The sequence below is a fragment of the Hyperolius riggenbachi genome, chromosome 4, assembly GCF_040937935.1.
Source record: "Hyperolius riggenbachi isolate aHypRig1 chromosome 4, aHypRig1.pri, whole genome shotgun sequence".
Lineage (NCBI taxonomy): Eukaryota > Metazoa > Chordata > Amphibia > Anura > Hyperoliidae > Hyperolius > Hyperolius riggenbachi.
Genome location: NC_090649.1, coordinates 202,696,420 through 202,710,954, shown reverse-complemented (window position 1 = coordinate 202,710,954; position 14,535 = coordinate 202,696,420). Strand labels below are relative to the sequence as shown.

The following is a 14,535-nucleotide window of genomic DNA, read 5'->3' as shown; positions in this document are numbered from 1 at the left end:
TAGGGATTGGCTGGTGTGGATAGCACACTATATTAATTACTCAAAGAGTCTGGTTGAAAGCATTTTGATGCATCTGGTTCAAAAGTAATTAATTAAAATCAGAATGACCCATAAGCAGCTTTCCAACTGCACATGACATAAACTGAACATAAAAAATCTCCTGCTTATAAATGGGTAAATATATATATGCTTTTCTTTACATACCATTTTATTTTGGCAAGTGTGGCATCAATAACATAAGAAGGCAATTCCCGGGATTTTTATATGACTTTGGGGGGTCTTATTGATATCACAGATTTGCATAGTTTAAGTTTTTGCATTTGAATTTATCTTTTTTTTCCTGCAAGGATTTCTGTTTGGAGACCCCCACATTAACACCCTGGATGGTGTACAGTATACATTTAATGGTTTGGGTGAATTCATTTTGGCCAATGTAAAGGATGATAACGGTACTATTGTCTTCAAACTTCAAGGCCGCACTGCTCTGGCTGGGGATGGTACAAGCAATGCAACTAACTTTGTGGCACTGGCAGCAGCTACATCCCATGGAGACCAGGTAATAAAAAGTCAATGGAATTAGTGGCCAAGAAAAAGCAACTGCTGTGTCTAGTAGAACCTAATAAATTGATCTTTTTCTGTATTTCAGATTCAGTGGAGTTTATTAGATAGTAATGAAACTATTGTAAGCTACAATGGCACATTAATTAGACTCACAGGTAAGAAATAGAAATGGATAATCAGTTTAACCTCTTAGGGCACATCATTGGCAGTATTTACACATCTGTACCAAAATGCTTATGACGTAACTTAACTTTTTGTTTTCATAAGCTGTGAAAACCCCTGTCATGCTGTGAATGATTGCAGTTACTGTACACATCATCACAATGAGTATGTGGCTGGTCAGCCGGTACTATAAGGATTACAGTCTTTCTATTGGCAGAGCGGGAATGTAGGTATAAAGACAGGAGGTTCAGGCCATCAAAAAACACCTCAATAGTAGTTACTGCGTGCTCATGATTAGCTTAGCAAAAGATGCATAACACTGATCAATGGAGTAAGAACAAGTTCCATCAGGCAGTGCAGTAAATTCAAATGTATTCAATATCCAAGCATAGTATTAACCATAACATATGCCAAACAATTGGTGCAAGAGTGACAACAGTTGACATTTCTGGATAAGATAGGTGTCCCAGGGCAATAACAGGTAGCCTAACGGCTGTTTTGCATGGGAGTGTTTCTTCCAAGGCTGATCAACTGGATCAGCCTCGGAAGAAGCACCACCATGCGAAATGGCTGTTCGGCTACCTGTTATTGCCCTGCACCCACCGCCACCCACCTCTGATATGGTAGGACAACTAGGGCGTCACTAGGGGTAACCGATATGGCCCACTAATGTTTGTCCTCCCATGTCCTGGTCATGTTTCACAAGTTGAAGTTTAAACACTAGAGATCCAGCAGCATACACACTGGACCTCTAGTGTGTGAAATTAGCTTGTGTCACATGATCAAGAAGAGAAGAGGATACAGGGAAGAGGAGACCTGCAGCATACAGTTAAACCAGCACACCCGGGAGGACACGCATCAGTGGGACAGGCGGGAACTCTGCTGCCAGGGCAGAGCACAGATGGGGGAGACCTGGGTAGCGAGGAAGGCAGCAGCAGCAGCAGCTCCACAGATTTTCAGTTGATTTCATGCTGAAATCAACTGAAAATCTGTGTGCAGTATGTGGGAAGCCACATGGTCGATCTACATGCCATCTATAAGTGTATGGCCACCATACAATAGAAAAACTGAGAAGACAGTGGGGCTTCAATTAGTAAGTGTAAAATTTAATTTGGAATTGATGAGACTTGATGAATTCCATGTAACATTGTCTATTTCTCTGACATGAAAAAATGTGTAACATTTTAAAGACACCCAGATCGACCTCCATACCCCTGACATATCCACCACTACCATGGACAAGGTCTCCTCCTGCCTATCAGCCATCTCCTCCTGCATGTCCGCAAGGTTCCAAAAACTAAATCTAGACAAAATGGAATTTATGATTTTCCCACCCTGGCCATGCCTAAACCTCCCAGATGTGCATGTCACTGTTAACCACACTACCATACACCCTACCTCCCAAGCCTGCTGTCTGGGTGTCACCCTGGACTCCGCACTCTCCTTCACTCCCCACCTCACAAAGTCCTGCAACTTCCACCTCCGTAACATCTGCATGATCCACCCTTTCCTGACCTCTGCCCACACCAAACTCCTCATCCATGCCCTCATAATTTCCCGCCTTGACTACTGCAATGCCCTTCTGGCTGGTCTCCCTATGACCTGAATTGCCCCGCTGCAGTCCACACCTAGCCGCTCACTCCGCTCCTCCAATGAACTTCGCCTGACCGCCGCCCGCATCACCCAGTCCCTTGCACGCCTCCAGGACTTCTCAAGAGATGCTCCAACACTATGGAACTTCCTACCTCCACCCATTAGAGCAGCCCCTCCTTCAACATCTTCAAGAAGGCCCTCAAAACTCACCTTTTCACTCTGGCCTACCACCCCTCACAAGTGCTCTAAACCCGCAGCTGAACTCTGGTCCCTACCTTTCGTGTTCCTACCTCTCCCTCTAGATTGTAAGCCTCCGGGCAGGGTCCTCCTCCTTTTGTATTCTACCTGATCATGCACCTCCATTACTGTGCACCCATGCTATGCATTTGAGTGAACTCAACTTGCCTAATCTCCATGCTCCCATCCAGTGACTGACTAAGCATTACCTTGTACTCATACAGTGTTGCGTTTTTCTTGTTTTCCTGTATTGTCATACTGCTATGTATGTCACCCCTAAATATTGTCTGTAACCTAAACTACCGTAATGTCCATCGCTGCGTAATATGTTGGCGCATTATAAATACAATAAATAAAATAAATAAATAGATAAAATCCCCAATTCCCTCGCATATGACATGTTTTGAAAGACTGGCAAAAAAAGGTCATGTCATCTTTTGTAAAGCCTGTGTATCATGAGTTCAAATTAACTTTTAGAAGGTGTGTGCACAGGCACTATCAAACAGGCAATCTGTTTATGTAATGATACTTTTTAGCTATTTTTAAGGGATAGATGTTTTGTAAATGCTATAAATTATAGAATTTATTCCTATTAAATGCCTTATCTAATCTACGTAACCGCTTGAGGACCGCAGTGTTAAAACCTCTTAAAGACCAGGCCATTTTTCAACAAATAGGCCACTGCAGCTTTAAGGCCTAGCTGCAGGGCCCCACAACTCAGCACACAAGTGATCCCTCCCCTCCTTTTCTCCCCACCAACAGAGCTTTCTGTTGGTGGGGCCTGATCGTGATCACTCCCCCAATGTTTATTTTTATTTTTTTACAAATATTTTTCTTATTTATTTTTAAATAAATGCAGTACTTTTTTTTCTTATCCCCCTCCCCTCGTCACCCTATCAGCGCGATCGGCTGTGATAGGCTTCAGCCTATCACAGCGGATCACTTTTGTGCCTCTTGAGGGGTCAGCCAAGTGACATGGCTTAGATCACAGTGCCTTAGATCGCAGCGCTGTACCGAGTAAATAGACGGCGACGATCGCTGCTGGGAGACTGAAGGCGGCGCGCATCGGCACGCGCAATCCCCTGCAAACTCCGCCCCAAGGGCTTTACGCCGATCGGCATTAGGCGGTCCTGGGGCTGCCGCCGTGTCCACGCCAATTGGCATGGAGCGGTCGTAAAGTGGTTACAAAATTCTGCTGACACTGTATGCAAAAATATCCAGGCAGTCACACTGTAGAAGGAGGAACTTGCGTGGAGATTGGCAACACTTCCTACCAGAGCCAGATCATCCCAAAGTCAAACCTAAGCAGTTGCCTAGGGCCTGGAGAGATACCAGGGGCCTGGTAGATTCTAGCCCCCACCAAATCTAAATAAATTATCCAGGTAATCAGGTCATCAGCGGAGAGCCAAAACTGCTATCTTGCCTAGTTCCCCATTTCATCTTAATCCTTTTCTGCTTCCTACCATTGAGCCAAACAACAATGTGAGGCAGTGAAAGGTTTCAGCACTGTCATGTGGGTGTCTGGTGCATACACTAGTATCACCAGAGAATGTTTACTAGGGGATGCAGCCGGAATAGAGAAGAAGCACATAGAATGTGCATACGGTGTGCCATAACATGTTATGATACCTGCTGAAGCACTGGTGTTACATATATTACTATATGTACATATATATATTATATATCACTTTTACTATATTACTAATATTACTATATTACTATGTGCATATTTTACTGCATACAGTTTCACTTTTATGTGAATTCCTTTACTTTTATTTTTTAGAAAACTTAACTTATGCTGACCACCTGGCATTTGAGAAAACAGCCTCTGGTGAAGCAAAAGTCCTGTTCGATGAGGGCATTGCTGTGTCTTGTACTGCTAAGTTGGGCATTTTGAGTTTTGTGGTGACCTTCCTATCAACGTATCAAAACAGAACTTCAGGTCTCCTTGGTATGAAACATTATTGCCTAAGACAGACTATGCTCCAGTGTTATACACAGAGATTCATGCACACACCATATACACACATACACAAGTACACATATGCACTTGCATAGACACAAGAAAGTTCAGGTATGCCCATGCACACATGGGTACATATACACACATACATGCAGACATGCACACACACATATATGTATGCACGTACACACACATCTATACTAAGACACCCTCTTCAACACATAATGAATGCATGAACCAAATACGTTATTCATGCACAAGCTAATTCACTAAAACATAAATAGAGCAGGATCTGTTGATCTCTTAAAAAATAAATAAATAAAGACAAGACAAGACAAGACAAATAACATTTATATTGCGCTTTTCTCCTTGCGGACTCAAAGCGCCATAAATAAATAAAATAAAATAAAAGATGAATCAGACTGATCAATCCCAGCAGCTCAATCTTGCCTATTCTATACTTACACACATTGCAACCCTTCTGGCAAATACACTGTACATCTGACCACTTGGATGATGCTTTCAAGCGAACATGAAGTAAGAGGTAAATAGGGGCTACCATATTTACAGCATTTCCTTTTAATTTATATCAGTTGCCTGGCAGTCCTGCTGATCCTCTGCCTCTAATACGTTTAGCCATAGACCCTGAACAAGCATGCAGATCAGATTTTTCTAACAAGAAGATTAGCTAGCTGCATGGTTGATTCAGATGTGTGATTCAGACACTACTGCAGCCTAAGAGATCAGCAGGGCTTCTAGGCAACTGGTATTGTTAAAAAAAAGGAAATAAATATGGCAGCCTCCATGTACCTCTTGCGTCAGGTTCCCTTTAACTAATATGGCATGGTACTCACTGCTTTTATCAGCAAACGGCAATGTTAAGTATTTCAACACAAATCTAGATGATCCCCTGGTTTCAAGACCTTTTCCACAGTACAGACAGTAGCAGCACTTCACCATTAATTAGTAATTTGTTTGTTCAGTGTGTATTTTATTATTTTCTTTCCAGGGGTTTTCAATGGAAATCCCAATGATGACTTCCTGACTGCTGATGGATACACATTCCCATACAGTGAAAGTGCTCAGTTAAACGACTCACAGATTTTTACCTTTGGCATGACATGTAAGACAATTCCATTCTTTTGGGTACAGTGGTGAAAGATTATAACTTCTTCATTCTTTACTCTGGTCCATGTCCACATTGTACTTTCTGTTTTAGTGAAACCTAGACCTGTGCTGTAAGCTGAACTCCTACATTAAAGGACTACTATCATGAAAAAAATAGAAAATGTATACAAATAAAATGTACGATGCTCCCAGACTAAAATGCACTATAAATGAATTGTTTTACTATGTTGCTGTCATTCACAGTAGACAATAAAATGCTAACAAATTTTGGACTAGTCCATCTCCTCATGGGAGTCTCTCAGCATTACCTTTATTCATTAGAAAAAAAAAAAACTCCATGGAAAGGATCTATACAAAGATGCTGGCCAGCTTCCTTACTTGTTTGCACACTATGCGGGCAGTTGGACTGAGAAACTTCTGTTCATTAAGGGATTTTGAAAATAAAGAAATACCTGATAAATGTGAGAATCCCCCATGACGAGCTTGACAGATTTGGACTAGTCCGACATTTACCTTACCATTTCCGCAATAGTGGTCCTGAACTGAAATGTACATTGATTCCTAAATTAGAAAAAAATATATGAAATATATTAATGACGACCATTCTTACTTTTTTGGAATTGTCCCTGTTTCATAAGGACCAATCTAACAGTTTTATGTGGGAGTTGTGAGAATGGGAGATTATTGTGCTGCTGTTGCTTCCAGGTTAAGTGCTTCTTCAATCTTCATAACCACATTTGTTTTGTAGGGAAAACAACACCTGGAGATACTATTTTCCTCTACAACACATCCAATGGAGAATCCTGGTATACTTACAACAACAATAGCTTTCAGCCAATGTTCCTCGATAATCTGCTTTCATCAAGTGACCCTGCACTCCTAAAGGATGCAAATAGCAGCTGCAATGGGGATAAAAACTGTATCTTTGATATTCTGAGCACCGGGAGCTTCGCAGTGGGATCTGCTACCATGAATAGTAACACTGTGTATACTGAGAGAAGAGTCCTCATGGGTAAGAATATTGTATTAGAGTACCAACAATCAAGGCCCTTTTACACTTAAAGCGTCAAGTTGAGTTGCATCGCATCGTTTTGTGTCTCATTTAAGCTAATGGGACCCAATGCGACGCAACACGACACAACTCAATGCAACGCATTAAGTATAAAAGGGCTCTTAGTGTTATGAAGAGGGTAGATCAGAGAAAGAGGGTGGGTTACTATTAGCTAACATTAGTAGTCTAGAACCATGTGTAAAAGCAACAACAGTACTGAGAAAGCCAATGTGGGGACGTCACATCACCCTATAATTCCTTGGCTGTTAATAGCAAGTAGGTGATTTTTCCATTTATTTAAATAATTTTTATTGGTTTACATTTAAGTTTAGAGTTCAATAAGTCCACTTCATTCAATTATAGCTTCTTAGCACTAGGATATATTTGTATATGTATAGTCATGAGAAACGACAGGGAAATCTCTGGAGTGGAAAAAAAATCTTTAAAGAGAATCTGTACTCTAAAATTCTTACAATAAAAAGCATACCATTCTATTCATTATGTTCTCCTGGGCCCCTCTGTGCTGTTTCTGCCATTCCCTGCTGCAATCCTGGCTTGTAATTGCCAGTTTTAGGCAGTGTTTACAAACAAAAGACATGGCATGTGATAGGCTGAGAGGAGCTCAGTCTGTGACTCATACAGAGCCTGCAGGGGGCATGGAGAGGGTGTGTATAGCTTATATCCTATCACAAGCAGAGCTGCACATTCCAGTCTGAGTGCCTGAGCCCAACAAAGCCATCAGAGGAAAGAAGATTAGATTATATAACAGAGATAATACAGCCACTGTGCAACTAGGAAAGGCTGCAGTAAGACAGACCACATTAGAGCATGGAGATTAGACAAGTTGAGTTCACTCAAATGCATAGCATGGGTTCACAGTAATGGAGGTGCATGATCCGGTAGGACACAAAAGGAGGACGACCCTGCCCAAAGGCTTACAATCTAGAGCAGGGGTCTCAAACTCAATTTACCTGGGGGTCGCAGGAGGCAAAGTCAGGATGAGGCTGGGCCGCATAAGGAATTTCACAATCGCTGCGCATCGCCGCCTCTGCCCGCCCCTCTCACTCTTCCGTCACAGAGAGGGGCGGGGAGAGGCGGCGATCCGTGCGGCGATTGATGTCAGGAGGGGCAGAGCTGAAGCTGAAAGCTCTGCCCCTTCCAGGAAATGCCGGCGGATTGCCCCCTCCGGGCGATTTGGGGGCTCTGCAGCCCACGTTTAGCGGCGGGGATGCGGTGGATTACTTGGGAGCACTGAAGTGAACTATAAGGAAGCTTTTGCCGGCGAGGGCCACAAAATATTGTATCGAGGGCCGCAAATGGCCCGCGGGCCGCGAGTTTGAGACTCCTGATCTAGAGGGAGAAGTAGGGACATGAAAGGCAGGGGACCAGATATGCATGATATATGCATGATATTGATGATATCTTAATATGATGATATAAATAAACCCTTGCACTCACTCACATGTTGCCAAATTGTAGTGGGTAGAGCTCGGCCTTTAATCTAGTTTTTGTGGTTTGTCTGTAAAACGGAGTTTAGCTAGTGTGCTTTCTCTCATAATTTGGTCATTGATCATGTCAATGAGATGCCTGCAAAATGAGTAAAAAACTTTATTAAAGAGAACCCGAGGTGGATTTAAAGAATGTTATCTGCATACAGAGGCTGGATCTGCCTATACAGCCCAGCCTCTGTTGCTATCCCAAACCCCACTAAGGTCCCCCTGCACTCTGCAATCCCTCATAAATCACGGCCATGCTGTGAGGTTGTGTTTACATCTGTAGTGTCAGTCTCAGCTGCTCCCCTGCCTCCTGCATAGCTCCGGTCCCTGCCCCCGTCCCTTCCCTCCAATCAGCAGGGAGGGAAGGGATGCAGGCGGGGACTGGAGTTCTGCAGGAGGCGGGGAGAGCAGCAGACTGACACTATAGAGATAAACACAGCCAGCTCTGACAAGCTGTTTGTCAGCAGCACGGCTGTGATTTATGAGGGATTACAGAGTGCAGGGGGACCTTAGGGGGGTTTGGGATAGCAACAGAGGCTGGGCTGTATAGGCAGATCCAGCCTCTGTATGCAGATAATATTCTTCAAACCCACCTCGGGTTCTCTTTAACATTTCAGTAGCTTTACACTTAATAATTGTATTATTCTATTGTGCCATTTTTCTACAGTGCTGTACAGAGTATACTGTCTTGTCACTTAACTGTCCTTCAGAGGGGGCTCACAATCTAATCCCTACCATAGTTATACATCTATATACGTATCATAGTCTAGGGCCAATTTTAGGGGGAAGCCAATTAAGTTATCTGTATGTTTTTTGGCGGGATGTGAGAGAGGAAACTGGAGTGCCCAGAGGAAACCCATGCAGACACAAGGAGGCCCTACAAACTCCATGCAGATAGTGGCTGGGATTTGAACCAGGGACCTAGTGCTACAAGGTGTGAGTAGTATCCACTACGCCACTGTGCTGCCCATATACTAACATTTTGCATATCAGTTACTAAGTTATGCTGATGTATAGTTTCTTTTGCTTAGAGAGTTTTCCTCCAAATATCTCTGGCTCTGCAATTATTATGGGCTCTCTGAAGGAAAAAGTCCTGATGAGCTACACCGCAGAAGAATCTGTGTTCAGTCTGCTGGCAACATCCACTGACGTCATTATTTCAGGTATGAAAAGCTTCTATCCATCCATTTCAAAGGAACTGCATTTTTTTGCACTAGTATACCCTTTTCTGCATGTATTTATGCTGAAACTATGTAGATTGCCATGAGATAACAGCCATGATTACGCAATCGGTATGTGCCTGATTAATCATTTAGGCCTTGTTCACATTATAAATCGCAATCGCTGAGCACTTTTATGCGCACATTTTTCAAGTGATTCCTGGCATTTTCTGAGCGTTGAGCGATTATGTGTAAGCGCTTTTGTAAGCGCTTTGACCCGGAAAAGAATAATCACATTGTATTTATTCTTAAAAGCACACGAGAAATTGCTATACAAAGCACTTTTTTAAGCACTTAGCTATTTCCCTATACCTTCCATTGAGCCAAAGCGCTCTGAAAATGGTACAGGCAGCACTTTTGAGGATGGCACACAATCGAAACGCTCATATGTGAACATTCTCATAGGAAATAATTGCACAAGCGCTTTTAGGGCGATTTCTGAAATCGCCAGTGCTTAAAAAAGATGCAAACGCTCATAGTGTAAGCAAGCCCTTAGTAATGATTTTTTTTAAAGATTAAAGTGAAGAGCACAGGGGACTTATTTACATGTCTAATTTACTCAGATCTAATCGGACCTGATATGCCAGGCCAAGCATTTTGTTAGAAGAAGCATTTTTTTAGAATTACATGAGCTGCTTTAGATAAAACAAGGCATACACATCAAATGAGAATACCACAATGTGGGGAGATAACATTACAAGGTAGCCATTTATTTATTGCTTCTCACAAACAGGCCATCATCGTAATCACACTCCAGTATCTAGTAAATATACTTTTGTAGAGCATACCTGGTAAAGGAATGCTAGATGTACTGTATTTTAACCTACGCGTAACTAGAGGGGAGCAGATACTGCAATTTCAGGGGGGCCCAAAGCTGTTTTGGGGCCCGAACTACTACTCCGCCCCCCTTTTTCTAATAGGGGGCTATGCTTCAGATCAGATGTTTTTGTGGCTACACTTGTTATGGGTGTGAAGATCATAATGGCCACACTTGTTTTATGACCTTTGTAAGATGGGCCCCAAGGCTGTGAAGGGCACCAAGAAGGGACAAGGGAAGCAATGTGAACTTTGGGGGGGGGGGGGCATCAACATTTTTTCGGGGGGAGGGGGATGAATTGAGGTTACGCCACTGATTGTATGTATGGGATAGAGGTTGATCAATGGTGGGTCAGAGTGGTAAGGAGTTTCAAATATTCAGAGGCTTATCTAGGGAGAATTGCATCCATGGTAAACACTGGAAAGGGGGGCATCCTTCAAATACTTTTATATGTAGTCTTGGTTTAATTGGTTGTGTGCAAGTAGAAGAAAAGCATGGCCTGTAGGAATGTAGTATCGCAATACATCAGCGTATGCATATCCCTGCCTGGTTACATCTTTGGGGGAACAAGCCGCAAAACTGTTGTTTGGGGGATATCATATCCCCCAAACAACAGTTTTGCGGCTTGTTCCCCCAAAGATGTAACCAGGCAGCAGAATGTCCCCCAGATAAAATCTAGTATCTGTATGGAGAACACCAATGACGCTATGGAGCAGCACCTCCAGTAAGAGGCACCTAGGGCACATGCCATACCTGCACCCCTATACCTCTGCAAATATCTACCAACTCAAATAACATGATACTGCTGTACTCTGCAGCAGTCAGCTGTCAGCAATGACAGTGAATGAAAGCTCTGCTGATGTCAGCATGTAGGTGGAAATCACAGCAGATTCTTATGTCTGTCTGTCAATAACTATTAAAAAATATGAGTGCATGCGGGTCCCCAACTTGTCAAAAAAATGCCTTTTAAACCACCAGCAAGCAAGAAAATACTCCTTTGGGTACTTTTTCAATTGTAAAATGCTGAAAAGCTATTATTTTGATGAGAATATTAAAATGATCTCCTAGGAGATAACTTAGGAGAAAAGCTAATTGCATATGGGCCCTAGCTTACTTTTATTTTAATTTTAGATAAGGTGAGGAAGAGTTACAATCTCTGTCAGACTTCTAAATTGGTATTCTCCACAGGAGGCTAGCTCCACACTTCCTGCTGAGAAAACCCCAATCATATGAACAGAGAGTGAGGATAACTCCCAAACATTCATCACTTTGCTACTTTTGCTGTTTTGCTGTTACATGTTCCCATTTAGTGACACATTTTCTATCCTTTCTTCCTGGGGTAATTACAACCATCCAGGGCAACAGGAAGTTTTCAGAGAACTCATTGAGGCAAAACAGCAATAAAAAAATAAAAAAAAAAACACCCCAGAGTTCTAACCTTCACCTATGCTATCCAAAACTTTCTCTCTTTTAACAATAACAGTTGTAGTTCTTCACATTAGATCTCATCCAGGTAGGCTCAGACATGCTAAACTTATCTCATGAGTTATGTATTCTTTCTGGTGCTTAGCCTGTTCGTAAAATAACTTTTTGGCAACATGCACCTTAGAAGAGTTGTCACTCAAAATTAGCTTTTCCTGATTAGGAAACCTTTGATTTCACTTTTCACCTTATTCATAGTACTTTTTTGCTTACTTAGTATCCAAAAGGAAGTAGCCAGTAGCCAGGTAAGTAAACAATCTGGAGAGATAATTCATTAAAAAAGGTTACAGCATGAAAGCAGTAGGATAATTAAATATTGCCTGCCTGCCTAGCTTAGCCTTAACTTCTGGCTTTCCGTTAATTGAGGAAACTGTACTTTTTGCTTTTTGTCTTCAGAAAATGGCAGCCTGAGCTGGCTTCCCTCCTCTTCAGCAACTGTGTTCGCCACCATAATTGCCAACAACTCCAAAGCCATCACACAACTAGCCATCACTTTTATATTATGCAACTGCAGCAACAATGCAACCTGTGACTATCTGAACGCCGTCCAGAGGGGTGAATGGAACAGTTCCAAGTTTATGGTATGGACTGTCAAATAAGTAAACAATACTAGATAAAGCTATGAATGGTGTTTACAATGTGATAATATGTATATATTATCTTTTTTTCTTGTGGGGGAGGGGGGAAATTCTTTTGCAGATTATTTTACAAGGTGACAGATTTTTCTAGAATTATAGAATTAGAGGTGTAGTTAAAGGAAACCAGAGCTGCGATAAACTAAAAGATTTATACATACAGCAACCGGAGAGATACGTAGAGGGCGCACTTATTTTGCGCAGACTGTCCGCGAATGGCTGAAGTAATGGGTCCCAGTACCAAAAAGGTGAGAAGACTGAGAACGGCATCAGGGGAGCGATCTGTGCACATGGGGCTGGAGGAGGCACCAGGTATGTATCAAACTTTTAGTTTATCTCAGTTCTGGTACATTTTAAGGAGCTTTGGGGCCCAGTGTAGGGTGACCATATTTTGATTTCCAAAAAAGAGGACAATCACAACAACATGTGGGCGTGGTCATGGGTGGGGCCAAATATACAAGACCTTAGCAGTGTGCTGTCCAACTTCGCGGGCATGGAGGGCCGTTTTTTTTTCCAGATCACATGGTGGTGGAGGGCCGGCCGACCACAAAATGCAATCAGATTCGCAGAAGATTTCCCCACAAAATGCAATAAAATCACACAGGCAGGTGACAAATGACAATCATGGTGAGAACTCCAGAGAAGACTGTAAAAACCATGCTAGTTGAGCACAATGATTTAGTATTCTGGCTGAACTGGATGGCTGTATGTCTTCTGTTCAACCTAAAACTGTAACTGCTGAGAAAAGAAAAGTTAAACATGCTGTACTGAACGTTTTGCCATTCATTTGCCCATACTGAAAGCTGGATATCTCAGTGATTTAACTAAACACTTTGGGGTTAATTTAAGCTAACAAAGGTGTTTGTGATGAAGTGCAGTAAAACAGGAGGCCCTGCCAGTCTCTCACACAAGTCAGAAAGCAGCCCTCCTGGAGTCTAGGGGCTGTCAAAAACTTTTCAACTTTTTTAACGCCTTATTCACACATGCAGTTATTATAACAATGGGGAGAGACTAGGCAGATATTTGTCCAGGGACCCTCCAGGCAAGCTCTGCATCATGCTGTGTATGTTTACAAGCTTGCCTGCCCTCTAATTGCACTTTTATCAACTAGCCTAGTGTTTCACATTGCCTTACAACAACAAACCTGAATACACCATACCTGCCCTAAATCACTGAATGAAAGGCTGTCTGGGGGGAGATTGCCCCCCTTCCCCCCTGGCCAGTCTGTGCCTGACTCACACACTGAACAAAGCGGCTCTTCTGCAGCTCGGCTCCTTCTGTGTTCAGCTCTCTTCACCTGGACATTTAAAAAACCTAGGAGGATTGACCGGAAAGGTCGTAAAAAGTGGACCTGTCCAAGCAAAAGAGGACGCCTAGACAGCCTAGCCCAGTGTGAGTTTTTTTTTAACAGTTGAATTTTATTAGATTTTACAAGAGACTGCAGAGTAAAGTACAGAAACAAGCTAAGGTTTATACAGCCATTGTGCATGTTTTACATATCACAGCGATGTATACAGCATAACAATATTACAGTATAGGGCAGTATCGCATTACATTATCATAGTACTCCTTACTTACATACAAGAGTCTGGTTGTTGGGACCAAAGCTGTTTCGTGAGAGGATGTTAGGTAGAAAAGAGGGAGCGAAGCCCCCGATTAGAGGAAGAGAAGGAAGAAAGAAAAGAAAGTAAAGTATTGCCCACCCCCGGCCCGCGACCCCGCCACAACCTCATTCCAAGATTGGGATAAAGTGTTCGCTTGTTGGGTCTAAAATTCTATTCTCCCAAATTCCCCAGATTTTGCCAAATTTCTTTGGACTTTTTCTGTTTAGATACGTATACCTGTATAATGGTAATGCATTATTGATAGTTTTAGCCCACATACCAACTGTAGAAATAGTTTGTTTTTTCCAAAGTTTTAAAATTTCCTTTCTGGCATAAAAACAAAGCATTCTTAGAGTCTGTCTGTGGGATGGTAGATTGGATTTGCCCAAATTCCTGAGTAGGAGCATCCCCATATCCAGTGGAAAGGAGATCTGTAATAGTTTGTTAATTACAGTAAGGACATTCTTCCAGAATGGAGTGATCTTGGGATATGATCAAAAGATATGTGTGAAGCTACCTACATTTACTGAGCATCTCCAGCAGAGCTCTGAGTTAGAGTCGCTCACTCTATGTAGTCTTTCAGGAG

At 42.4% G+C, this 14,535-nt stretch overlaps 1 protein-coding gene across 1 annotated transcript in view; it reads left to right on the top strand.

The window, feature by feature from the left end:
- The first annotated feature begins 729 nt into the window (after window positions 1-729).
- Window positions 730-14,535, top strand: part of LOC137504746 (uncharacterized) — a 42,033-nt gene continuing 28,227 nt past the window's right edge. Inside the window, exons 1-6 of the mRNA XM_068233331.1 lie at window positions 730-769; window positions 4,337-4,504; window positions 5,526-5,639; window positions 6,393-6,656; window positions 9,223-9,354; window positions 12,107-12,291. Coding sequence (XP_068089432.1) covers window positions 730-769; window positions 4,337-4,504; window positions 5,526-5,639; window positions 6,393-6,656; window positions 9,223-9,354; window positions 12,107-12,291 — 903 coding nt within the window. The remainder of the gene's footprint in view (window positions 770-4,336; window positions 4,505-5,525; window positions 5,640-6,392; window positions 6,657-9,222; window positions 9,355-12,106; window positions 12,292-14,535) is intronic.